The 27,438-nt window shown below is 43.4% G+C and overlaps 1 protein-coding gene across 6 annotated transcripts in view; it reads left to right on the top strand.

Annotated features, from left to right (window-relative positions):
* LOC124134225 (coiled-coil domain-containing protein 171-like) overlaps nucleotides 1-27,438 on the top strand; it is a 76,336-nt gene that overhangs the window by 25,872 nt on the left and 23,026 nt on the right. For 4 of the 6 annotated variants that reach the window (XM_048403692.1, XM_048403681.1, XM_048403685.1 and 1 more), the window contains 11 exons: nucleotides 1,952-2,046; nucleotides 4,283-4,348; nucleotides 5,468-5,606; nucleotides 6,782-6,896; nucleotides 11,372-11,487; nucleotides 11,967-12,056; nucleotides 13,571-13,732; nucleotides 18,152-18,253; nucleotides 22,151-22,318; nucleotides 25,522-25,710; nucleotides 26,839-27,352. In XM_048403692.1, coding sequence (XP_048259649.1) covers nucleotides 1,952-2,046; nucleotides 4,283-4,348; nucleotides 5,468-5,606; nucleotides 6,782-6,896; nucleotides 11,372-11,487; nucleotides 11,967-12,056; nucleotides 13,571-13,732; nucleotides 18,152-18,253; nucleotides 22,151-22,318; nucleotides 25,522-25,710; nucleotides 26,839-27,352 — 1,756 coding nt within the window. The remainder of the gene's footprint in view (nucleotides 1-1,951; nucleotides 2,047-4,282; nucleotides 4,349-5,467; nucleotides 5,607-6,781; nucleotides 6,897-11,371; nucleotides 11,488-11,966; nucleotides 12,057-13,570; nucleotides 13,733-18,151; nucleotides 18,254-22,150; nucleotides 22,319-25,521; nucleotides 25,711-26,838; nucleotides 27,353-27,438) is intronic. The other 2 variants (XM_048403705.1, XM_048403702.1) reach the window with 1 other exon arrangement.

The following is a 27,438-nucleotide window of genomic DNA, read 5'->3' as shown; positions in this document are numbered from 1 at the left end:
TGTGAGAGATCCTGATGGTGTCACCTGGTGCATGGATTGTGTGAGAGATCCTGATAGTGTCACCTGGTGCATTGATAGTGTGGGTGATCCTGATGGTGTCACCTGGTGCATTGATAGTGTGGATGATCCTGATGGTGTCACCTGGTGCATGGATAGTGTGGATGATCCTGATGGTGTCACCTGGTGCATTGATAGTGTGGGTGATCCTGATGGTGTCACCTGGTGCATTGATAGTGTGGGTGATCCTGATAGTGTCACCTGGTGCATGGATAGTGTGGGTGATCCTGGTGGTGTCACCTGGTGCATGGATAGTGTTGTTGATACTGATGGTGTCACCTGGTGCATGGATAGTGTGGGTGATCCTTATGGTGTCACCTGGTGCATGGATAGTGTGAGAGATCCTGATGGTGTCATCTGGTGCATGGATGGTGTGGGTGATTCTGATGGTGTCACCTGGTGCATGGATAGTGTGGGTGATCCTGATAGTGTCACCTGGTGCATGGATTGTGTGGGTGATCCTGATAGTGTCACCTGGTGCATGGATTGTGTGGGAGATCCTGATGGTGTCACCTGGTGCATGGATAGTGTGGGTGATCCTGATGGTGTCACCTGGTGCATGGATAGTTTGGGTGATCCTGATGGTGTCACCTGGTGCATGGATAGTGTTGGTGATCCTGATGGTGTCACCTGGTGCATGGATAGTGTTGGTGATCCTGATGGTGTCACCTGGTGCATGGATAGTGTGAGAGATCCTGATGGTGTCACCTGGTGCATGGATAGTGTGGGAGATCCTGATGGTGTGACCTGGTGCATGGATAGTGTTGGAGATCTTGATGGTGTCACCTGGTGCATGGATTGTGTGGGAGATCCTGATAGTATCACCTGGTTCATGGATGGTGTGGGAGATCCTGATGGTGTGACCTGGTGCATGGATAGTGTTGGAGATCTTGATGGTGTCACCTGGTGCATGGATTGTGTGGGTGATCCTGATGGTGTCACCTGGTGCATGGATAGTGTTGGTGATCCTGATGTCGTCACCTGGTGCATGGATAGTGTCGGTGATCCTGATGGTGTCACCTGGTGCATGGATAGTGTGAGAGATCCTGATGGTGTCACCTGGTGCATGGATTGTGTGAGAGATCCTGATGGTGTCACCTGGTGCATGGATAGTATGAGAGATCCTTATGGTGTCACCTGGTGCATGGATTGTGTGGGAGATCCTGATGGTATCACCTGGTTCATGGATGGTGTGGGAGATCCTGATGGTGTGACCTGGTGCATGGATAGTGTTGGAGATCTTGATGGTGTCACCTGGTGCATGGATTGTGTGGGTGATCCTGATGGTGTCACCTGGTGCATGGATAGTGTTGGTGATCCTGATGTCGTCACCTGGTGCATGGATAGTGTCGGTGATCCTGATGGTGTCACCTGGTGCATGGATAGTGTGAGAGATCCTGATGGTGTCACCTGGTGCATGGATTGTGTGAGAGATCCTGATGGTGTCACCTGGTGCATGGATAGTATGAGAGATCCTTATGGTGTCACCTGGTGCATGGATTGTGTGGGAGATCCTGATGGTGTCACCTGGTGCATGGATTGTGTGAGAGATCCTGATGGTGTCACCTGGTGCATGGATAGTATGAGAGATCCTTATGGTGTCACCTGGTGCATGGATTGTGTGGGAGATCCTGATGGTGTCACCTGGTGCATGGATTGTGTGGGAGATCCTGATGGTGTCACCTGGTGCATGGATTGTGTGAGAGATCCTGATGGTGTCACCTGGTGCATGGATAGTATGAGAGATCCTTATGGTGTCACCTGGTGCATGGATTGTGTGGGAGATCCTGATGGTGTCACCTGGTGCATGGATTGTGTGAGAGATCCTGATGGTGTCACCTGGTGCATGGATTGTGTGGGCGATCCTGATGGTGTCACCTGGTGCATGTTTCAGCTTCGTGTGCGGGACCTGGAGGGGGGCATGGACGTGGAGAAGTCGGCCAACATCGAGGCCACCAAGGCAGTGGAGAGACTGGCCAAGCAGATCAGGTAGAACATTTAATTAGTAGTACACACCAGGACAGCTCAGGAAGATTACTTGGTGATCAGTACACGCCAGGACAGTATGACTGTATGTTGCAGGGAGATTAAGCTCTAGCTGTAGTATTACTGAGTGCAGCTGACTGACTGTATGTTGCAGGGAGATTGAGCTCTAGCTGTGATGTTACTGACTGACTGACTGTATGTTGCAGGGAGATTGAGCTCTAGCTGTGATGTTACTGACTGACTGTATGTTGCAGGGAGATTGAGCTCTAGCTGTGATGTAACTGACTGACTGACTGTATGTTGCAGGGAGATTAAGCTCTAGCTGTAGTATTACTGAGTGCAGCTGACTGACTGTATGTTGCAGGGAGATTGAGCTCTAGCTGTGATGTTACTGACTGACTGACTGTATGTTGCAGGGAGATTGAGCTCTAGCTGTGATGTTACTGACTGACTATGTTGCAGGGAGATTGAGCTCTAGCTGTGATGTTACTGACTGACTGTATGTTGCAGGGAGATTGAGCTCTAGCTGTGATGTTACTGACTGACTGTATGTTGCAGGGAGATTGAGCTCTAGCTGTGATGTTACTGACTGACTGTATGTTGCAGGGAGATTGAGCTCTAGCTGTGATGTTAGGTACTGACTGACTGTATGTTGCAGGGAGATTGAGCTCTAGCTGTGATGTTAGTTACTGACTGACTGTATGCTGAACAACAAAAGTTCCTGTGACATTGAAAAAGATTTAATGCAAAGTTATGTTTTTTACCAAATCTGAAACAATTTCGGTTTGCAACAGATAAATGACTCCTGTAAGTGTTCAAATGATTTAATTTGCCATGCTGACTTCAGAAAATGCATGATTTCATAAAAAAACACGAACATGCCAAAATGTCAATTTACAAATCAATAGCGTGTGTGTCCACCTCTGGTTGCGATGCAAGCAACACATCTTCGTTTCATGGAATGGACTAGGCATCGCACAAAGTCCTGTGGGGTATCTGTCCATATCTGCTGAAGCATGTTTCGAAGTTCCTGGAGTGTCTGTGGAACACGTGGTTGACGTCGAAGGCGCCGATCCATCTCATCCCACATGTGCTCGATTGGTGAGAGATCAGGGGAGTGAGCCAGCCAGGGGATGACATTCACGTTGTTTTGTTGAAGAGAATCCTGAACAAGTTGAGAAATATGAGGCCGGGCGTTGTCATGTTGAAAGGTAATGCCTTGGCCATGACGACACAAAAACGGTAGAACAACAGGGACGATGATCTCGTTGCGGTAGCGCTGTCCATTGAGATTTCCCTCTACCACTATCAAACGGGTCCTCTGGCTCCAACCCCATACCTTAACGCTGCCGCCCCCGAACAGATCTTCTTCCATGACACAATGATTGACGTAACATTCACCTTGACGTTGGTACACTCGAATCCGTCCAACGCTGTGGCTGAGGTGAAAACTAGACTCTTCAGTGAATAGAACTTGTCCCCACTGCATGGCCGTCCAGCGTAGACGCTGTCTGCACCACTGTAGACATGCTTGAAGGTGGTTTCCTGTCAATTGGGACGTCTGGCGGGTCTTCTGGCGACAATCCCTGCACATGTGAGGCCACGACGTACGGTTTGTAAAGATATTCGTCGAAGGCCAGGGATGCTTTTTGTAGTCACTGTTGCTGGCTGGAATCGATTTCATAGGTGTGTTGTTCGAATCCAGTTGTCTTGTCGATTATTGGTTACGTTTGGCCTGCCACTCCGCGGATGGTCTCTGACTGCATTCGTCTGTTGCCAACGTTGCCATAAACACCAAATGGTGTTTCTGTGGACGTTAAAATGTATTGCAACATCACATTGTCTCGATCCTGCTTCAAGCATACCAATGGCTCGCTGATGCTCATTTTCGGACGGGCGTGGCATTTCGTAATGTTGAATAATTGCATAATATTGTTGTTTTTCTGAGTGGTTGTTGTGAGCGTGATGCTAAACAATGCATATGGAATCCCGTTAACACACATCTTTTTATGCCCATTCTTGGGTAGTGAATTGCATGGGGCTTGCGTAAAAGTCAACTTTTGCAGGGAATGCATGCTTTTCTGTAGCAGTTGCGTTTTTGTGACTTGATTCCATACATGCACAACAATATTGAAAACCAAACTTTACTTGTTTGAAAAATACACTAAAATATTGGTGTCGGATGAACTTTTGTTGTTGAGTATATTACTGAGTGCAACTGACTGACTGTATGTTGCAGGGAGATTGAGCAGGCCTACAACGATGAGAGGAAGGTGAAGAAAGAAGCTGTACACAAGATGGAAAAGTAAGACGACAATCTACTCTCAGATATTTAAACCAATAAGGTTATATTCTGGTATGACTATAACTACTACGTCATAAGTTTTCGCTAATCATTCCTTTAAATTTTGTCTGAATAAAATATATGTATTACTTATATTAACAGTTGATGATGGTTTTACACAGTATATGATGGTTGTACACAGTTGATGGTTGTACACAGTAGATGATGGTTGTACAGCAGTTGATGATGGTTGTACACAGTTGATGGTTGTACACAGTAGATGATGGTTGTACAGCAGTTGATGATGGTTGTACACAGTTGATGATGGTTGTACACAGTTGATGATGGTTGTACACAGTTGATGGTTGTACACAGTAGATGATGATTGTACAGCAGTTGATGATGGTTGTACACAGTTGATGGTTGTACAGCAGTTGATGATGGTTGTACACAGTTGATGGTTGTACACAGTAGATGATGGTTGTACAGCAGTTGATGATGGTTGTACACAGTTGATGGTTGTACACAGTTGATGATGGTTGTACACAGTTGATGATGGTTGTACACAGTTGATGGTTGTACACAGTTGATGATGGTTGTACAGCAGTTGATGATGGTTGTACACAGTTGATGATAGTTGTACACATTAGATGATGGTTGTACACAGTTGATGATGGTTGTACACAGTTGATGGTTGTACACAGTTGATGATGGTTGTACACATTAGATGATGGTTGTACACAGTAGATGATGGTTGTACAGCAGTTGATGATGGTTGTACACATTAGATGATGGTTGTACACAGTTGATGATGGTTGTACACATTAGATGATGGTTGTACACAGTATATGATGGTTGTACACAGTTGATGGTTGTACACATTAGATGATGGTTGTACACAGTAGATGATGGTTGTACAGCAGTTGATGATGGTGGTACACATTAGATGATGGTTGTACATAGTTGATGGTTGTACACAATTGATGATGGTTGTACACATTAGATGATGGTTGTACACAGTAGATGATGGTTGTACAGCAGTTGATGATGGTGGTACACATTAGATGATGGTTGTACATAGTTGATGGTTGTACAGAATTGATGATGGTTGTACAGCAGTAGAGGATGGTTGTGTGTCAGGTTGGAGAAAGAGTACACAAGTGTCCGAAGGAGGCTGACCACAGACGTGGAGAACAAGACCAACATGATCGGCCAGCTGTCACAGGAGCTAGAGGTGCACCAGAGGAACTTCAACGAGCTGAAGGAGGAGCTTGGCAAGGTAGGACTAGGTGTCCCAGGTGTCCCAGGTGTCCCAGGTGTTGTAGTACTAGGTACAGAACCACAAGGTGTTGTAGTACTAGGTACAGAACCACCAGGTGTTGTAGTACTAGGTATTGAACCACCAGGTGTTGTAGTACTAGGTATTGAACCACCAGGTGTTGTAGTACTAGGTATAGAACCACAAGGTGTTGTAGTACTAGGTATTGAACCACCAGGTGTTGTAGTACTAGGTACAGAACCACAAGGTGTTGTAGTACTAGGTATAGAACCACAAGGTGTTGTAGTACTAGGTATTGAACCACCAGGTGTTGTAGTACTAGTTACAGAACCACAAGGTGTTGTACTACTAGGTATAGAACCACAAGGTGTTGTAGTACTAGGTATTGAACCACCAGGTGTTGTACTACTAGGTATAGAACCACAAGGTGTTGTAGTACTAGGTATTGAACCACCAGGTGTTGTACTACTAGGTATAGAACCACCAGGTGTTGTAGTACTAGGTATTGAACCACCAGGTGTTGTACTACTAGGTATTGAAGCACCAGGTGTTGTACTACTAGGTATTGAACCACCAGGCGTTGTAGTACTAGGTATTGAACCACCAGGTGTTGTACTACTAGGTATTGAACCACCAGGTGTTGTAGTACTAGGTATTGAACCACCAGGTGTTGTACTACTAGGTATTGAACCACCAGGTGTTGTAGTACTAGGTATTGAACCACCAGGCGTTGTAGTACTAGGTATTGAACCAGAAGGTGTTGTTGTACTAGGTACAGAACCACAAGGTGTTGTACTACTAGGTATTGAACCACCAGGTGTTGTAGTACTAGGTATAGAACCACCAGGCGTTGTACTACTAGGTATTGAACCACCAGACGTTGTACTACTAGGTATTGAACCACCAGGTGTTGTACTACTAGGTATAGAACCACCAGGTGTTGTAGTACTAGGTATTGAACCACCAGGCGTTGTACTACTAGGTATAGAACCACCAGGTGTTGTAGTACTAGGTATTGAACCACCAGGTGTTGTAGTACTAGGTTTTCAACCATCAGTTCTTTTACATCAGGTCATGGAATATTGCTTTTGTGATCTCCGGGGTGTGCCTCTGTATTTCATTTATAATGTGTTCCACTGAAAAGGCACCTGTTATGTACCATGTTTGTTGTACAGGCCAAGAAGCGACAGGTGTACCTGGAGGATACGTACGGCGGCTGTATGAAGGAACTGGACATGCTGATCTCCACCTTCTCCCCTCCACCCACAGACAAGACCAAGAAGACCACACGTAAGTCCAGAGCCAGCAGGTGCAGCAAAAGCAGTCAGTGCTCCATCTTCCCTGACAGTAACATGATGCTAATGGTGAGACTGACATCATTGTATGGCTCTATTGTCTGGCCGGCCTTGTGTTCAGGGATTTTAAAGCTCTGCACGCTAACGTCGAACACATTCGACAGAGGTGTCACTTCCCGTGCATCTAATGTCGAACCCATTCGACAGGCGAATAGCATAACGACACCCCAAAATAAAACTCGCCATATCTATTTACCAAGAAGGCTTTGCGTAACATTTAAATTACGTATGACATGCATAAATGCTCAGCTTGCTCAATATCAAAACTTTCAGTCATTTATTTACCTCAAAAAGAAATATCGCGAGTTAAAAGAGTTTCGGCCAAACTTCTCGGCACACAACTACCAGAAACGGCCATTGTTGACTTTTGGCACTTCACGTTGAGCGGCATGCAGTCAGATATTTTCTTCATAATTTCATCATTTTTCCTATTCAATCATAAATTTTTGTTTGCTGACGAAAGGAAAACACTCATATTCCTTAATTTCTAAAAATTAGCAACTTTCGGTGTAACTAATTGTAAACAAAAACAATCTGAATCGTAACATCATCGATTGGATGGAACTTGTACGATCATGGCAACGGCGGTAAACAAACAACTCCACATGCATAGTTATCCCGTTAGACTATTACAATAATTTTGTTACATCTAACTTAATTTTCTAGAATTATTGACACGTATGTATAAATCTTTGTAAAAAAAAAATTTTTTTTAAAGAGTTTGCAAATGATTTCGTTTGATAAACTTTCGGACACATTGACAAGCCGACAAACGTCAGTGATACGTTTGGGCATGGCCTAACTCGCGATTTGTTGAGTTGAACAAAGTCAACAAACACTGCGAAAAATGACAAAAATTGGATGATACTCAAAATCTGAACTGATACACATTCTAGGTAAACCATTCAATAGCAAAATAATGCAGTTTACGAGAAATAATCAAAATACTTGCAATTTTAGCTATCATTTCTGAAACCGGAAGCACGTACCGCATATGACACATGGAAGCCAAATAAGCAAAAGTTGGTAAGCTATCATAAAGAAATTCCGAAATAGATTCAAATTCAAAAGAAAATACATGATTTACTATTTTTCGTCAACTATTTACTATTTATTGATCTGGAGAGCGATCTTCACTCCTATTTGTTTCATATTTCTTTGTGATTGTCGCCATCAAATGTGTAAGTCTAAATCCGAAACCGTAATGGATTTCACGCTCGATGATTATAATTTTAAAATATTTTCTGAAAACGAACGCAATGGTGAGCAATATAACGTATTGATATGCCATAATAATAACAACATAATGTTGTTATTGGTCTAACATTACAAAAAAAGAACAATTTAAAATATTAAAGATGTTGTTGAAAACTTTCTGAGAACCTCCCGTCCTCTGAACCGATTAAAATTTTGGTACACGACGAGGTAGCGTAAATATATATATAGATTCTAGGCTCCTATATGTGATTTTGTACCCAAAACCAATTAAATTGTACCCAAAATACTTTGTGAATTTGTACCTAAGAAAATAAGACAATAGATCTATAATTATATTTATGTTTTCATGTAGATTAACAGAACACATAATACAATATTTCATCAAGTTTATAATATGATGATGACTGTGATCCTTGAAATTGATTGTTTAGTTTTGAGAGAAATTGACGTCTTGTCACTGAAGAAGAGGCCAGTTAAGTTGGTTAAACCTAAGTTAGAATGTATTGTTTTGATAGGAAAGTGATATTATGTTAAGTTTAAGACACCAAAATTTATGAATATCTTTGAAATAATTCTAGGTAGATCTACAAAATCACATACCCATTTGGGTACCAAATCAGTAGAAATTTTGGGTACAATTGTCACCACTGTACATTTCAACTGGTTTTCGTAAATCAATGGGATAAAATTTTTTTGTCTGAATGATTCCTTTTCTCATTATAAGACAAGAATTTGTTTTACATAACAAAACAGGCAGATCTACATGGATCACGTTTTGTCATAAAAATATATAAAAATGTGAAAAATATGGACACCACAGAAATGAGGGCTTATCAAGTTATAATTCTACCTAACTTGTCACATGGTTTGACTTAGATCTATCTAAGAAAAGTCCTTATGAAAATCTTTTTTTATTTTTTTTTATGACACTGACATTTCTGGCACTTAGACAAAGAGTATTCAATGAAAAAGATATGTTTTTGAATGAAAACATGACTTTCCTTTATAATTTTTTTTCATGATGACAGGGGAACTTTTATACACACCAGCTGAGGAAGTTGTGATACTGTGATTGCATACAAAGGAAAAACAGGTTGGAAGCAGTACCTGTATGTATAAAATAGACCACATAAGGTGAACAAAAGAAATGGATTGGCTGACTGGAAAAAATACATCTGGCAAGGGTAAACATGTACACAGGCATGTTTCTTTTCATTCCAACCAGAAGACTGAGATAGCATTTTCTAAGAAACATATGGCTAGCTTACCAGCTTATGTGCCACCATGGTTCTTGTGATTAAACAAACAAAAATGTCATGTACTGTTACAGGTACTGTTACTGTAATTAATGTATCATATTCCTATTAAATTATATTTCAGAATTGTTTTATTTGGAAACAAAACACATAATGCACAAGATTAATGTCCATATGAGTTAAGTACATGTATGTATATATGTTAAGGATCTGATTTATTCATTATTCATGGAATACTAAAATTAAAATGATGACATCAGAGAGTTACTTATTCACATAGTTGATTTTCAGAGTGAAGGATACTAATTGTTGAAAAAATATGTTTAAACTAAAGATAATAATTGAAGTTTGATCAGTTACACTGTGCTGATGCAAAGACCTTTGCAGTTATTGAAATAGTGCTGTCAGAATTCACGATCTTTATTTTCGTTTTTCTCTCGTCATATTAATCGGAATATGACGAATAAAACATTCTTCGATGGAGAAGATCATCAACTTTCCTTTTATAAAGGCAATGTAAGCTTTGTTGATATTAAAATAGCAATAAGTTATGCGGAGGTTGGGCGAAGCGCGCCATGTTTGAGTTTGGGACGTCTGCTAGCATCATGACACGGGTTGTTTATTTTTGTATATCGTAAATATTCAACCAAAACGCTTGAAATTAGGATTAGTGAATATTTATAAGTCATTAATTGTTTCCTGCAAATTTTATAACATGACACGTCAGATTAACCTGAATATTCGTATTTCTGCTACTGACATGATGACCTCGAAAATTATATGCCGAAAAAAAATACCCGAATTTTTACTCAATTAAAATTAACATATCAGAGGTATGATTATTGAAATCAATTTGCACAAATGTTACGATATTAAAAGGTTCCTAGCATGAAATGCAAACCACATTCAATTACGCAATTCAGGTAAGTTCAAGAAAATTTACAAATTTTGTGTACGCTTTGGTCTTAACCTTGGAATGATTGAAAACACTTGGATATTTTTATATAGTATTGTGTAGTTTTCTATCAGGAATAAATGTGCAAAATATTTCTTCAATTGGCCCTTGTTTAATGAGGCACCGACTGTTTGAAATTACCCACCCTCTTTAGAGCGCCTTATGCTAAAATTAATCCAGCAGGCAGGGTAAGAAGTGTGAAAATAATTCAGCAGGCTAACGGTTAAGACCTCCTCAGAGGCTGATATTCAGCCCCAAATCTGCAGCAAATGTCAGTATTACTTCCTAAGTATAAATCAAACATTTCCCAATTCATGCTACTATAGTCATACATGGTCTTGTAGAGGCCATTTGTTTTATATTATTGCATTGATTGCAATGTTAAAATGCAGTGGAAAATAATAATTTTGAAAAGAAGTGTCAGGCACTTAGTTTGGAATCCTAGATAAATCCCTGGCTTTAGTCTCATGAAAGGATCTTTCAGCATTTGAACCTTGATCATTATATAATCTAAATAAAGGACATCACCTCAAACAAGTCTGCTGGTTATTGGGCTGCCTTTCCATGCAGATGTTGCCTTTCTGCAATTGACACTAGTTTGTGAAGCCAGACACCTGGGAAAAGTAGGAGGACGGCCTCTGTGGCCTTGTGGTAAAGCCTCCACCTGGAGAGCAGAAGGTCCGGGGTTTGATCCTCGGCCGAGTCATACCAACACACATTAAAAGATGGTACTTCTTATTATTCTGCCTGGCGCGCAGCATCAAGGGGCCTGAACAAGGACTGGTGGTCCTGGAGACAGTATACTGTGTCTGAGTGGAGTATTCATGTTAAACTGATGCATGATATTAGTCCGTACATGTCACTATATAAGTGCAATAATCTTGGATTCAACGTTAAGCCCCATTTTACCTCACCTCACAGAGAAGTAGGATGTCATGGAGATTTAGATCACTGCCAGTCAGTGGATGCTACATGTTGAAGGTGTGAGGAAAGATGAAGGGAAGGCCAAGAAACTGCCGAGTCCATCTGCCCTGCTTGAGACACTGCGGCGCCTGCTCCATGATTCCAAGACCAAGTTGGACACCACGTGTGAAGAGGTACGTCACAGAATTGCACCGCAGTTGTACATAAACATCTCACATCAATTTTTACTTGTGTAAAATTGTTCCATTTGGATATATATGATAGATATTAAGATTATACTTGTGGAGACGCTCAAGCCTCAACTATATAGGTTTTCTTCTTCAGGGTACAACCATAGTGTGCATCTTTTCAGGACAAAGTCTAATTCAGGTATTAACGGTAGATGATCTTGTTGATGGATTCTCTCAACACTTGTATTTCTGATGGCACTGAGTGTTTAGCGTGTTCACATGGAGGAAAGTTCTTGGTTCTAATCAATGGTAAGCATAAGTAAATACATTGTATTTATCATGCATCTTTATCCTCAAGAAAAGACTCACATAAGAGTCACATCCTCAGAAACCTATGCCACATTGCTGGGAACCAAATATTTTTCTTCAGTTTTTCTTATTTTGTTTGATTTGAGTTTTCTATGTGACTATCTTTCCCTCAGTTGTCTAAATGTAAAAAGACTGGGGACAAACTGTCAAAGGAAGTGGACACGTATCGGGACATGGTGCAGGCCAAGGATAAAGCTCTGGAGGTAGTTGTCCAGCTGTACCTCTCTCTCGTGTAACACTTGTAGGCCACCATTCACACAAAGGTCCAGAATCTGACAAGCTACCCCTTACACACAGGTCCAGTATCTCACAGGCTACCCTTTACACACAGGTCCAGTATCTCACAGGCTACCCTTACACACAGGTCCAGTATCTCACAGGCTACCCTTCACACACAGGTCCAGTATCTCACAGGCTACCCTTCACACACAGGTCCAGTATCTCACAGACTACCCTTTACACACAGGTCCAGTATCTCACAGGCTACCCTTCACACACAGGTCCAGTATCTCACAGGCTACCCTTCACACACAGGTCCAGTATCTCACAGACTACCCTTCACACGCAGGTCCAGTATCTCACAGACTACCCTTCACACACAGGTCCAGTATCTCACAGGCTACCCTTTACACACAGGTCCAGTATCTCACAGACTACCCTTTACACACAGGTCCAGTATCTCACAGACTACCCTTCACACACAGGTCCAGTATCTCACAGGCTACCCTTTACACACAGGTCCAGTATCTCACAGGCTACCCTTCACACACAGGTCCAGTATCTCACAGGCTACCCTTCACACACAGGTCCAGTATCTCACAGGCTACCCTTCACACACAGGTCCAGTATCTCACAGACTACACTTCACACACAGGTCCAGTATCTCACAGACTACCCTTCACACACAGGTCCAGTATCTCACAGACTACCCTTCACACGCAGGTCCAGTATCTCACAGACTACCCTTTACACACAGGTCCAGTATCTCACAGACTACCCTTTACACACAGGTCCAGTATCTCACAGACTACCCTTTACACACAGGTCCAGTATCTCACAGGCTACCCTTCACACACAGGTCCAGTATCTCACAGACTACCCTTTACACACAGGTCCAGTATCTCACAGACTACCCTTTACACACAGGTCCAGTATCTCACAGACTACCCTTTACACACAGGTCCAGTATCTCACGGGCTACCCTTCACACACAGGTCCAGTATCTCACGGGCTACCATTCACACACAGGACCTGTATCACACAGTATTTTACAGGCTTCTAAAGTTAATCCATTTTTCATATGTTAGGAAGCAGCTCTTTTAATTGTCAACGTAAAAAATATACTGTTAATCATGTACATACAGGTCGATTTTCTTCCTAGAGGAAATATGGTATGTTATTGACACTGTGTGTATAGTTTTCATGGTATAGAAACTGTGTATCAGGGGAAATATGTCCTTTCATATGCTTGTGAAATCTGGAATCCCAAGATCTGGGCGTTTCTGGTCTAGGGATACTTCTTATGTGTATAGTATGGGTAAGTTTGACGTTAGTTGACTGTACTAGCTCAATGCAGAGGAACAGTAGTAATAATGCCCACAGTGATATGAAGACCGACCTTATTGATTCCCCTCACCTTCTTGCTGTATTACCCCCAGGGAGAAGGTTGAGTCTGTGTACGTGCGTTATTAGTTGCCATATGTGTGTGTTTCTGCAGGACGCCCAGAAGAACTACACCCGCACTGCGAAGGAGCTGAGCCGTGTACGTGCTGAATCCAGTGAGCTGGAGGGGATTCTCACCAGGACCAAAATAGACCTGCACAGTACCAACTCCAATCAGGATAAAGACCGTACTCGGATACAAGGACTCTCTGAGGAGGTAGGTACACACTGACTTCCAGGAGGAGATAGGTACACACTGACTTCCAGGAGGAGATAGGTACACATTGACTTCAAGGAGGAGGTAGGTACACACTGACTTCCAGAAGGAGATAGGTACACACTGACTTCCAGGAGGAGATAGGTACACACTGACTTCCAGGAGGAGATAGGTACACACTGACTTCCAGGAGGAGGTAGGTACACACTGACTTCCAGGAGGAGATAGGTACACATTGACTTCCAGGAGGAGGTAGGTACACATTGACTTCCAGGAGGAGGTAGGTACACACTGACTTCCAGGGCTCTATGAGGAGGTAGGTACATATTGACTTCCAGGAGGAGATAGGTACACACTGACTTCCAGGGCTCAAGGAGGAGATAGGTACACACTGACTTCCAGGAGGAGATAGGTACACACTGACTTCCAAGAGGAGATAGGTACACATTGACTTCCTGGAGGAGGTAGGTACATATTGACTTCCAGGAGGAGATAGGTACACATTGACTTCCAGGAGGAGGTAGGAACATATTGACTTCCAGGAGGAGGTAGGAACACATTGACTTCCAGGAGGAGGTAGGTACATATTGACTTCCAGGAGGAGGTAGGAACACATTGACTTCCAGGAGGAGGTAGGAACACATTGACTTCCAGGAGGAGGTAGGTACATACTGACTTCCAGGAGGAGATAGGAACACACTGACTTCCAGGAGGAGGTAGGAACACAATGACTTCCAGGAGGAGATAGGTACATATTGACTTCCAGGAGGAGGTAGGTACACACTGACTTCCAGGAGGAGATAGGTACATATTGACTTCCAGGAGGAGGTAGGTACACACTGACTTCCTGGGCTCCATGAGGAGGTAGGTACACACTGACTTCCAGGAGGAGATAGGTACACACTGACTTCCAGGAGGAGGTAGGTACACACTGACCTCCAGGAGGAGATAGGTACACACTGACTTCCAGGAGGAGGTAGGAACACACTGACTTCCAGGAGGAGATAGGTACACACTGACTTCCAGGAGGAGATAGGTACACATTGACTTCCAGGAGGAGGTAGGTACATATTGACTTCCAGGAGGAGATAGGTACATATTGACTTCCAGGAGGAGGTAGGAACACATTGACTTCCAGGAGGAGGTAGGTACACACTGACCTCCAGGACTCTAGGAGGAGGTAGGTACACATTGACTTCCAGGAGGAGGTAGGTACACATTGACTTCCAGGAGGAGGTAGGAACACATTGACTTCCAGGAGGAGGTAGGTACACACTGACCTCCAGGACTCTAGGAGAAGGTAGGTACACATTGACTTCCAGGAGGAGGTAGGTACACACTGACTTCCAGGAGGAGATAGGTACACACTGACTTCCAGGAGGAGATAGGTACACATTGACTTCCAGGAGGAGGTAGGAACACACTGACTTCCAGGAGGAGGTAGGTACATATTGACTTCCAGGAGGAGGTAGGAACACACTGACTTCCAGGAGGAGGTAGGTACACACTGACCTCCAGGACTCTAGGAGGAGGTAGGTACACATTGACTTCCAGGAGGAGGTAGGTACACATTGACTTCCAGGAGGAGGTAGGAACACACTGACTTCCAGAAGGAGATAGGTACACTCTGACTTCCAGGACTCTAGGAGGAGGTAGGTACACATTGACTTCCAGGAGGAGGTAGGTACACATTGACTTCCAGGAGGAGGTAGGAACACATTGACTTCCAGGAGGAGGTAGGTACACACTGACCTCCAGGACTCTAGGAGGAGGTAGGTACACATTGACTTCCAGGAGGAGGTAGGTACACATTGACTTCCAGGAGGAGGTAGGAACACACTGACTTCCAGGAGGAGGTAGGAACACATTGACTTCCAGGAGGAGGTAGGAACACACTGACTTCCAGGAGGAGGTAGGTACACACTGACTTCCAGGAGGAGGTAGGAACACACTGACTTCCAGGAGGAGATAGGTACACACTGACCTCCAGGATTCTAGGAGGAGGTAGGTACACATTGGCTTCCTTGAGGAGTTAGGTACACACTGATTTACACAAGAAACATACATGTAGTAACTGTCCCAGCAGGAGGTTGGTATATCACCATTTGTGAGACATATATTTAAATTTCTCTTTTTTGTTTCAAGTCTGCAAAGAAAAAGCATGTGAGATATTTTCAATTCATCCAATTAACTAGTATTCCAACAGTGGCTATATTAAAGTGTCTTCTGTCATGTAACCATCTGTTCGGCACGTCGATGTCAAAGTGCCTGGAATGTTAGATCCCTACTGCTGTGGTAACACCACCACACACTGCTCACACTGGTAACATCTCTGCTGAAGGCTCTGGTTTCCATATCAGTGTAGATAGAACATATACTTAAATAGATGCTAATATATGTTCCCCCTGTTGGATGGCTGGATAGAAGTCTGCAAGTCTCCATACTCTGATCTGTCACAAGTTGGTTACCTGCTACAAGTCTCCATACTCTGATCTGTCACAAGTTGGTTACCTGCTACAAGTCTCCATACTCTGATCTGTCACAAGTTGGTTACCTGCTGCAAGTCTCTCTACTCTGATCTGTCACAAGTTGGTTACCTGCTACAAGTCTCTATACCCTGATCTGTCACAAGTTGGTTACCTGCTACAAGTCTCTATACTCTGATCTGTCACAAGTTGGTTACCTGCTACACGTCTCCATACTCTGATCTGTCATAAGTTGGTTACCTGCTACAAGTCTCTATACTCTGATCTGTCACAAGTTGGTTACCTGCTACAAGTCTCTATACCCTGATCTGTCACAAGTTGGTTACCTGCTACAAGTCTCTATACTCTGATCTGTCACAAGTTGGTTACCTGCTACACGTCTCCATACTCTGATCTGTCACAAGTTGGTTACCTGCTACAAGTCTCCATACTCTGATCTGTCACAAGTTGGTTACCTGCTACAAGTCTCTATACTCTGATCTGTCACAAGTTGGTTACCTGCTACAAGTCTCTATACTCTGATCTGTCACAAGTTGGTTACCTGCTACAAGTCTCTATACTCTGATCTGTCACAAGTTGGTTACCTGCTACAAGTCTCCATACTCTGATCTGTCACAAGTTGGTTACCTGCTACAAGTCTCCATACTCTGATCTGTCACAAGTTGGTTACCTGCTACAAGTCTCCATACTCTGATCTGTCACAAGTTGGTTACCTGCTACAAGTCTCCATACTCTGATCTGTCACAAGTTGGTTACCTGCTACATGTCTCCATACTCTGATCTGTCATAAGTTGGTTACCTGCTACAAGTCGTCATACTCTGATCCGTCACAAGTTGGTTACCTGCTACAAGTCTCTATACTCTGATCTGTCACAAGTTGGTTACCTGCTACAAGTCCCCATACTCTGATCTGTCACAAGTTGGTTACCTGCGACAAGTCTCCATACTCTGATCTGTCACAAGTTGGTTACCTGCTACAAGTCTCCATACTCTGATCTGTCACAAGTTGGTTACCTGCTACAAGTCTCCATACTCTGATCCGTCACAAGTTGGTTACCTGCTACAAGTCTCCATACTCTGATCTGTCACAAGATGGTTACCTGCTACAAGTCTCCATACTCTGATCTGTCACAAGTTGGTTACCTGCTACAAGTCTCCATAATCTGATCTGTCACAAGTTGGTTACCAGCTACAAGTCTCCATACTCTGATCTGTCACAAGTTGGTTACCTGCTACAAGTCTCCATACTCTGATCTGTCACAAGTTGGTTACCTGCTACAAGTCCCCATACTCTGATCTGTCACAAGTTGGTTACCTGCGACAAGTCTCCATACTCTGATCTGTCACAAGTTGGTTAACTGCTACAAGTCCCCATACTCTGATCTGTCACAAGTTGGTTACCTGCGACAAGTCTCCATACTCTGATCTGTCACAAGTTTGTTAACTGCTACAAGTCTCCATACTCTGATCTGTCACAAGTTGGTTAACTGCTACAAGTCTCCATACTCTGATCTGTCACAAGTTGGTTAACTGCTACAAGTCTCCATACTCTGATCTGTCACAAGGTGGTAGCAGAAAAGCAGCCTGTGACAGGTCTCTTTGTGTTATAAATCCTTGTACCAGGAAACTGATGTAAAGGAATATAGGGCATGTGTATCAGGAGAAGTAGATTTGCTTGAATCTGTATCTTGATGGAGTTTTGTTTGCAAATTAAGTAAATTGTGTCAAACAAGTGTTTCGAAGTTATGTATGATTATCAATGAAATATCAATATAGTGATTTTTTACTGACCACTTCAATGAAAATAAAATTGAAATAAAAAAATAAATTAGAATGTATTATGTCTTATCTTATGTTGTGGATGTTGTAAACGCAGTATGTGTGTTCTTGTGTTTCAGATGTGAATATTGTCAGCATTTTCTTTGTGTTTCAGATAATGAAACTAGTTAAGCGACACCGGGCAGAGGACGAGGTATGTGAGGGGGAGGGGGAATTCATGGCCCTCCCCCCCTCCTGGACACCCCCCTTGCAGCAGGTGGGAGGGGCAGGGAGAGGGGGAGTGGCGTGCAGTGATGGGGGCTGGTGCTAACACGGCATGGTTTTGTTTCACACCAAGGCTCCGTTCTGCAAAGCAACTCTAGCTCTGTGATGACACGAGTCTGTGGTGAAGTATGGGAATCATGACAGGCATTGCGCTGAAGTTGCCTTGCAGAACAGTGCCCATGTGTTGGTTGCATATCCCCTGAAGGGTACACTCCGTATTAACACTGCCAGTTTACAGACACTGGTAACGTCCATGAGATGCAGGCACTGTAGAGGGGGGGATTTGTTTTAGTAAAGAACACGACAGAAATAACAAGAGAATTGAATCAATGCTTGACTGCTGTAGTTGGTTCAAGTTGAAGATTGTTTTACATCATTTGCAAGACTTTCTCCAGTACACTAAGCTCCAGATAACCTTTTTGAGCTATTAAGTTTTTACTCAAAGGTTTCTATTTTAATTGAGTTTATTACATTTTTCATTGGGTGACCAATATTTTTGCACTCATCTTTTCATCACTCTATTGGGTTTTTCCCAAAATGAGTGAACATTTTAATATTTACAAAAAGTGAAATAATGTTTTAGATGTTTTATATAACAGTTCTAAATATAAATGATCGACTCAGAAAGTAAATTAGCTTGTAATTGTGTTTTGGTAATTAGCTCCTTTGTACGCATGCTGAAAAAGCTTCACTGGTAATTTAAGTGTGCTGTTTTTATACATATGAGTTTTTCATTAAATGCATGCGTTTCTATACTCCAGTTAATTTAAAATAATGGGGTTTTGAATATTTGAGGGGATATTTTACGCAAATACGCAGCTATCTGTAGCTCTGAGTACAGTAGCTGCATGTTCCCTGACAGTAGCGTGTCAGTACTTGTGGACATTACCTGTATAAGTTCACCTCTCACCACTCCTACTAACATGTAACATGTCCAGAGTTCCATCACGAGATGTGTTTGCTTATGCTGATCGATGTTTGGGTTCCCGGCCGAGATGGCGAAACTGAGGATATGGTTACAGTACATCACCTGGCTGACTGTGTCATTTTGTTTGTTTGTTTTTTAACGCCGCCCTCAGCAATATTCCAGCTATATGATGGCAGTCAGTAAATAATCAGGAGGCACGGATGGCCCAGTCGTCCAAGGCGCCGCGATTTCGCTTTGCAGAGTTGCGTCCCTTGGGCACACCAGAAGCCTATAATTATGGGTTCGAATCCTGGTTCGCCCCAATTATATTTCTAGCTTTGTCAGCACCAAACCCGTTTCCGGTGGGTTTCACCGAAGTGGTCAACGTCTGAGACCTGCATCTCTTCGGGCTTTCCTCCCACATTAAGCTGACACGATGTGATATAACTGGAATACTGTTAAAAATGACGTTAAACCTAACTCACTTACTCACTTTAAATAATTGAGTCTGGACCAGACAATCCAGTGATTGATATAATGAGCATCGATCTACGCATATGGCATAGGATGACATGCATTAACCAAGTCCGTGAGCAGGACCATCGTACCCTCACTGTGTGAAGCGTTGCTCATGTTATCACTCACAGGCTTGCCTTGCCCTTGATGTTTGCTCCCTTCACATATTTTCATCCGATGTCATATTCTTGAAATGTGGTCACTAATATAAGGAACATAGGTTTTATATATGTTGTTTTACCATAACCATGTTAGAAATGTTTTGTTATGTGAACTCTGTGTTCAGCAGGTTTGAAATATATGTGTTACCTTCCTATTCTCTGCATGTCCTACATGACATTCCTCTGTGTTCAGCAGCTGGGATATATATGTGTTACCTTCCTATTCTCTGCCTGTCCTACATGATGTTCCTCTCTGTTCAGCAGCTGGGATATATATGTGGTACCTTCCTATTCTCTGCATGTCCTACATGATGTTCCTCTGTGTTCAGCAGCTGGGATATATATGTGTTACCTCCCTATTCTCTGCCTGTCCTACATGACATTCCTCTTTGTTCAGCAGCTGGGATATATATGTGTTACCTCCCTATTCTCTGCATGTCCTACATGATGTTCCTCTGTGTTCAGCAGCTGGGATATATATGTGTTACCTCCCTATTCTCTGCATGTCCTACATGACATTCCTCTTTGTTCAGCAGCTGGGATATATATGTGTTACCTTCCTATTCTCTGCATGTCCTACATGATGTTCCTCTGTGTTCAGCAGCTGGGATATATATGTGTTACCTCCCTATTCTCTGCCTGTCCTACATGACATTCCTCTGTGTTCAGCAGCTGGGATATATATGTGTTACCTCCCTATTCTCTGCCTGTCCTACATGATGTTCCTCTCTGTTCAGCAGCTGGGATATATATGTGTTACCTCCCTATTCTCTGCCTGTCCTACATGATGTTCCTCTGTGTTCAGCAGCTGGGATATATATATGTGTTACCTCCCTATTCTCTGCATGTCCTACATGATGTTCCTCTGTGTTCAGCAGCTGGGATATATATGTGTTACCTCCCTATTCTCTGCATGTCCTACATGATGTTCCTCTGTGTTCAGCAGCTGGGATATATATGTGTTACCTCCCTATTCTCTGCCTGTCCTACATGATGTTCCTCTGTGTTCAGCAGCTGGGATATATATGTGTTACCTCCCTATTCTCTGCCTGTCCTACATGATGTTCCTCTGTGTTCAGCAGCTGGGATATATATGTGTTACCTTCCTATTCTCTGCATGTCCTACATGATGTTCCTCTGTGTTCAGCAGCTGGGATATATATGTGTTACCTCCCTATTCTCTGCCTGTCCTACATGACATTCCTCTGTGTTCAGCAGCTGGGATATATATGTGTTACCTCCCTATTCTCTGCCTGTCCTACATGATGTTCCTCTGTGTTCAGCAGCTGGGATATATATGTGTTACCTCCCTATTCTCTGCCTGTCCTACATGATGTTCCTCTGTGTTCAGCAGCTGGGATATATATGTGGTACCTTCCTATTCTCTGCATGTCCTACATGATGTTCCTCTCTGTTCAGCAGCTGGGATATATATGTGTTACCTCCCTATTCTCTGCATGTCCTACATGATGTTCCTCTGTGTTCAGCAGCTGGGATATATATGTGTTACCTCCCTATTCTCTGCATGTCCTACATGACATTCCTCTTTGTTCAGCAGCTGGGATATATATGTGTTACCTTCCTATTCTCTGCATGTCCTACATGATGTTCCTCTGTGTTCAGCAGCTGGGATATATATATGTGTTACCTCCCTATTCTCTGCATGTCCTACATGATGTTCCTCTGTGTTCAGCAGCTGGGATATATATGTGTTACCTCCCTATTCTCTGCCTGTCCTACATGATGTTCCTCTGTGTTCAGCAGCTGGGATATATATGTGTTACCTCCCTATTCTCTGCATGTCCTACATGATGTTCCTCTCTGTTCAGCAGCTGGGATATATATGTGTTACCTTCCTATTCTCTGCATGTCCTACATGATGTTCCTCTGTGTTCAGCAGCTGGGATATATATGTGTTACCTTCCTATTCTCTGCATGTCCTACATGATGTTCCTCTGTGTTCAGCAGCTGGGATATATATGTGTTACCTCCCTATTCTCTGCATGTCCTACATGATGTTCCTCTGTGTTCAGCAGCTGGGATATATATGTGTTACCTCCCTATTCTCTGCATGTCCTACATGATGTTCCTCTGTGTTCAGCAGCTGGGATATATATGTGTTACCTCCCTATTCTCTGCATGTCCTACATGATGTTCCTCTGTGTTCAGCAGCTGGGATATATATGTGTTACCTCCCTATTCTCTGCCTGTCCTACATGATGTTCCTCTGTGTTCAGCAGCTGGGATATATATGTGTTACCTTCCTATTCTCTGCATGTCCTACATGATGTTCCTCTGTGTTCAGGAGAAGCTGGCGTTCCTGCATGGCCTGTATCAGCGTCTGCTGGCTGGGCGGATCGTGGTGCCGGCGAGGGAGAAAGGCTTCAACCAGTTGTCATGGACGGAGCTGACAGAGGCAGTGTACCAGCAGGTGGTGGCCATGATTAACTCTCTACAACAGGCTGATGAAAAGGTACTCTTGAAAGTCAGATCATGGACTATTGAGACACATTATCATTCCGATATTCCTTCAGAGCCCCCTTCACACAGCGATCGTATCACTACAACATGTTAAAGTATGGGAGTTATGATCTTAGTTACAATTGCTTTGTGAAATGGTGCCCAGAATCCTATCATCCTGTGACTGCTGTCATCCTAAGGCTGTGGGTTTCGTTGCTATGGATTACAGCTGCTGTACATGTTAACCAGACAATTGCATGCTTATGTTTGCTCCTGGTAAAAGTGTTCTGTATACATAGAGTTTCAACCTTGTTCCCTTTAATATGAAATATATCAACACAGGCCCAAAAAACGTTTCAGCTTTTGTCAAGTGTTGATATCTTTTACAGTAGAACATGGATATAACAAACTACAAGGAACCAGAAAAATCAGTTCGTTATATCCGTTGTTCGTCATATACGTTTCGCTCGGAAACGTCCGCCAACTTGGATAAAACAAAACACAATACACGTAACTGCAGCATTGACTTGCATTAGCAGTGATCACTTCATAGCCTTCAATTGATAACATTTCATAACATTCATTTAAGTTGAACAAGGTTGATCCGTCACCGCTGATTGTGTTGATTCGCCGCCATTGTGTAGATTCGCTGCTGATTGCATACAGCCAATTGTCAGTGACACTTGACACTGAGTGAGATGTCTTAGTTCGCTATACACGTCACTAATTAGTGGTAGATGGGCTTGTTGGTGATCAGATATCAGTTCGCTGTATCCGTTAGTTCGCTGTAGAGAGTTCGTTATATATGTAAATTTTATATGATATTATAATGGAGATAAATCGGGGATTTTTTAACAGCTCGTTGTATTCGTTTGTTCGCTATATCCGTGTTCGCTAAATCCGTGTTCTACTGTATGTCAAATGACAAGGGTGAGATTTTATTAATCATTCCAAATCATTCTTAATTAACTGTTACAGTTTGTAAACAGTAATAATCAGTGTCTTCAGTGTTACAGCTAGATCTAATCAGCTTCAGTTGCAGAGAGGTTACAGATGTCATTTGTGACAGCACAATGGTCTGCCTATTTCGTTTTCTTTACTGATCTCGCTCAAGCATTATCTCCTGTGGAAGATGGGTGATAAATATTTCGATATCAAAATATACATTGGCCACTTCTTCCCTGTTCACTTTAAGATTAGGAAAGAAAAGTAGTACATTGCTGTGTTGCTAGATGCGGGGGATGCAGACCCTTCAAACTATCAGCCCACTCTGGGTGTATTTGATAGACATAATGACCTACTGATTGCTGTGTTGCTAGATGTGGGGGATGCAGACCCTTCAAACTATCAGCCCACTGCGGGTGTATTTGATAGACATAATGACCTACTGATTGCTGTGTTGCTAGATGTGGGGGATGCAGACCCTTCAAACTATCAGCCCACTGCGGGTGTATTTGATAGACATAATGACCTACTGATTGCTGTGTTGCTAGATGTGGGGGATGCAGACCCTTCAAACTATCAGCCACACTGCGGGTGTATTTGATAGACATAATGACCTACTGATTGCTGTGTTGCTAGATGCGGGGGATGCAGACCCTTCAAACTATCAGCCCACTGCGGGTGTATTTGATAGACATAATGACCTACTGATTGCTGTGTTGCTAATTGTGGGGGATGCAGACCCTTCAAACTATCAGCCACACTGCGGGTGTATTTGATAGACATAATGACCTACTGATTGCTGTGTTAGATGTGGGGATGCAGACCCTTCAAACTATCAGCCCACTGCGGGTGTATTTGATAGACATAATGACCTACTGATTGCTGTGTTGCTAGATGCGGGGAATGCAGACCCTTCAAACTATCAGCCCACTGCGGGTGTATTTGATAGACATAATGACCTACTGATTGCTGTGTTGCTAGATGCGGGGAATGCAGACCCTTCAAACTATCAGCCCACTGCGGGTGTATTTGATAGACATAATGACCTACTGATTGCTGTGTTAGATGGGGGGATGCAGACCCTTCAAACTATCAGCCACACTGCGGGTGTATTTGATAGACATAATGACCTACTGATTGCTGTGTTGCTAGATGGGGGGATGCAGACCCTTCAAACTATCAGCCCACTGCGGGTGTATTTGATAGACATAATGACCTACTGATTGCTGTGTTAGATGTGGGGATGCAGACCCTTCAAACTATCAGCCCACTGCGGGTGTATTTGATAGACATAATGACCTACTGATTGCTGTGTTGCTAGATGCGGGGAATGCAGACCCTTCAAACTATCAGCCCACTGCGGGTGTATTTGATAGACATAATGACCTACTGATTGCTGTGTTGCTAGATGCGGGGAATGCAGACCCTTCAAACTATCAGCCCACTGCGGGTGTATTTGATAGACATAATGACCTACTGATTGCTGTGTTAGATGTGGGGATGCAGACCCTTCATACTATCAGCCACACTGCGGGTGTATTTGATAGACATAATGACCTACTGATTGCTGTGTTGCTAGATGGGGGGATGCAGACCCTTCAAACTATCAGCCCACTGCGGGTGTGTTTGATAGACATAATGACCTACTGATTGCTGTGTTGCTAGATGGGGGGATGCAGACCCTTCAAACTATCAGCCACACTGCGGGTGTATTTGATAGACATAATGACCTACTGATTGCTGTGTTGCTAGATGGGGGGATGCAGACCCTTCAAACTATCAGCCCACTGCGGGTGTATTTGATAGACATAATGACCTACTGATTGCTGTGTTGTTAGATGGGGGGATGCAGACCCTTCAAACTATCAGCCCCCTGCGGGTGTATTTGATAGACATAATGACCTACTGATTGCTGTGTTGCTAGATGGGGGGATGCAGACCCTTCAAACTATCAGCCCACTGCGGGTGTATTTGATAGACATAATGACCTACTGATTGCTGTGTTGCTAGATGTGGGGGATGCAGACCCTTTAAACTATCAGCCCCCTGCGGGTGTATTTGATAGACATAATGACCTACTGATTGCTGTGTTGCTAGATGTGGGTGATGCAGACCCTTCAAACTATCAGCCCACTGCGGGTGTATTTGATAGACATAATGACCTACTGGCTGCTGTGTTGCTAGATGCGGGGGATGCAGACCCTTTAAACTATCAGCCCCCTGCGGGTGTATTTGATAGACATAATGACCTACTGATTGCTGTGTTGTTAGATGCGGGGGATGGAGGAGGCAGTGGCAGCAAGAGATGAGAAGATCAGCACAATGCAGCAGTCGTACGAAGACCAGTTGGACAAACTGACATCACTGACAAAGGAGCAGGAGTCGTCATGGCAGAGACAGAAGGAAGAGTTGCAGCAGCACTACACGCAGCTCATCGGGGACCTCCAGTCTCGCTCCAAGGTCGGCCTGCAGCTCCTAGTCTGTCAGTGTGTTGTTTTTATGTCCCAGTCAGTAATATCACAGTTACGTCATGGCAGCCTGAAAATCATCAAGCAGACCAACTATGTTTTGGAAATGTGCAAGATTTGACCGGGATATTTTTCATGATAGAATGGAAACATAATACCCTTGATAATCTCAATGTCAACCTCAACTTACTATGGTTGAGACCGCCTTCATGGTTTAGTGGCAGAGTGTCCGGCTGGAGAGCAGAAGGTTGGAGGTTCGATCTCCGCCTGCATCATACCAAAAGACATTAAAGATGGTACTTGTTGTCACCCTGTCTGGCACGCGGCATTAAGGGGCTAAAATAAGGACTGATAGACTCGGACTCGGTATACTGTGTCTGAGTGGGGTATTCATGTTAAACTGCGGCATTGTATCACAGTGGGCTAGCACTATGAATTAGTCTGGACTTGTACAAGCAGACATACAGGCACATGCAAGCGCAATAATCTTGAGCGTGATGTTAAACCTCATTTCACCACACCTGAATATGTTTGAAATGTGGAAAGCAAGGTTTGTCACTCTTTATTTGTTATGGTGAACTACAGACCACATCATTAAGTTATAACAGAGGAGACACATGGTGCTCGGCAAGTCAACAGAATATATACCTAGGCATCAAAATTTAGCAAGAGTCTGAGATCGGAAACACATAAGTACACTTACCGTCAAAAGAAACATGAACATCAGAAACATAGAGAAATATGTATGTTAAGAAGAGATGTTCCCAATGTGCATCAGTTAATGACAAACCTAACAATCAGTCAAGTGTTGCCACAGAGCAAGTATTATTCTTTTCGGCATACGCTACTCGTGATTTCCAGACCAAATGCCATACCTGCAAGAGACAAATTGTGCATCTCGAGTAATGGATCTATGACATCACATGATGTGTTCATGAGCATCGGGTTCACACAACACACCAGTATGTTCGTTTGTGATTCAAACCAATCTAATATCTTTTGAATATGAGTAAGTCTAAAAATATTAACCAAATTGTATGCTGTTCGTGTTTCTTTTGGCGGTGCGTATATATATCCTTCAGTTTATCTTGCTGTAATGTCAAATATTGCAACATGACAGAAAAGCCAAGCTGTGGCAGACCAGGCGTGGGAGAAGATCCGAGCTACGGGCAGCGTGCAGCAAGGTCTGGAATCGGAGTGCTCGGAGCTGCGGAGGTACCTCGATGATGCAGACACCCAGATCTCATCTCTGTCCTCTGCCTGTGCGCTCCTCGCCGGCGCCCTCTACCCTCTGTACGCACGGGCTAACGAGCTGGCTAGTGAGCGTCGTGTTCTGGAGGACCAGATGATTGGGTGGGACACCTGCCGGGAGCGCGCCCAGTACCTAGTCAGTGTCCTCAACTCCGAGCTCAACGCCGAGACTGACAAACCAGAGAGAGATCGCAGGAAAAAAGAGAAAAGAACTCCAATTTTGTGCTTCCGGACTGGTGTTATTGCTGTGATGGCTGCCAACAGACTGTGTCATCTGGGCCGGGGATCGTGTAAGATGTTTGTGACGTACGATACGTTGTCTGGCAGCAATGGACTGCTGGTGTGTACCGGAGGCGTCAGGCAATCCAGGAGAGTATTCAGAGGTAATAAGTTTGTTCCACGTAGACCACCTCTGTGGTCTAGTGGATAAAGCATCTGCCCGGAGAGCAGATGTTAAAAGATGGTACTT

The sequence above is a fragment of the Haliotis rufescens genome, unplaced genomic scaffold, assembly GCF_023055435.1.
Source record: "Haliotis rufescens isolate VD_foot unplaced genomic scaffold, xgHalRufe1.0.p SCAF_1, whole genome shotgun sequence".
Taxonomy (NCBI): Eukaryota; Metazoa; Mollusca; class Gastropoda; order Lepetellida; family Haliotidae; genus Haliotis; species Haliotis rufescens.
The sequence above is the reverse complement of the archived record's forward strand: the minus strand, read 5'-3'. Positions and strand labels throughout refer to the sequence as shown.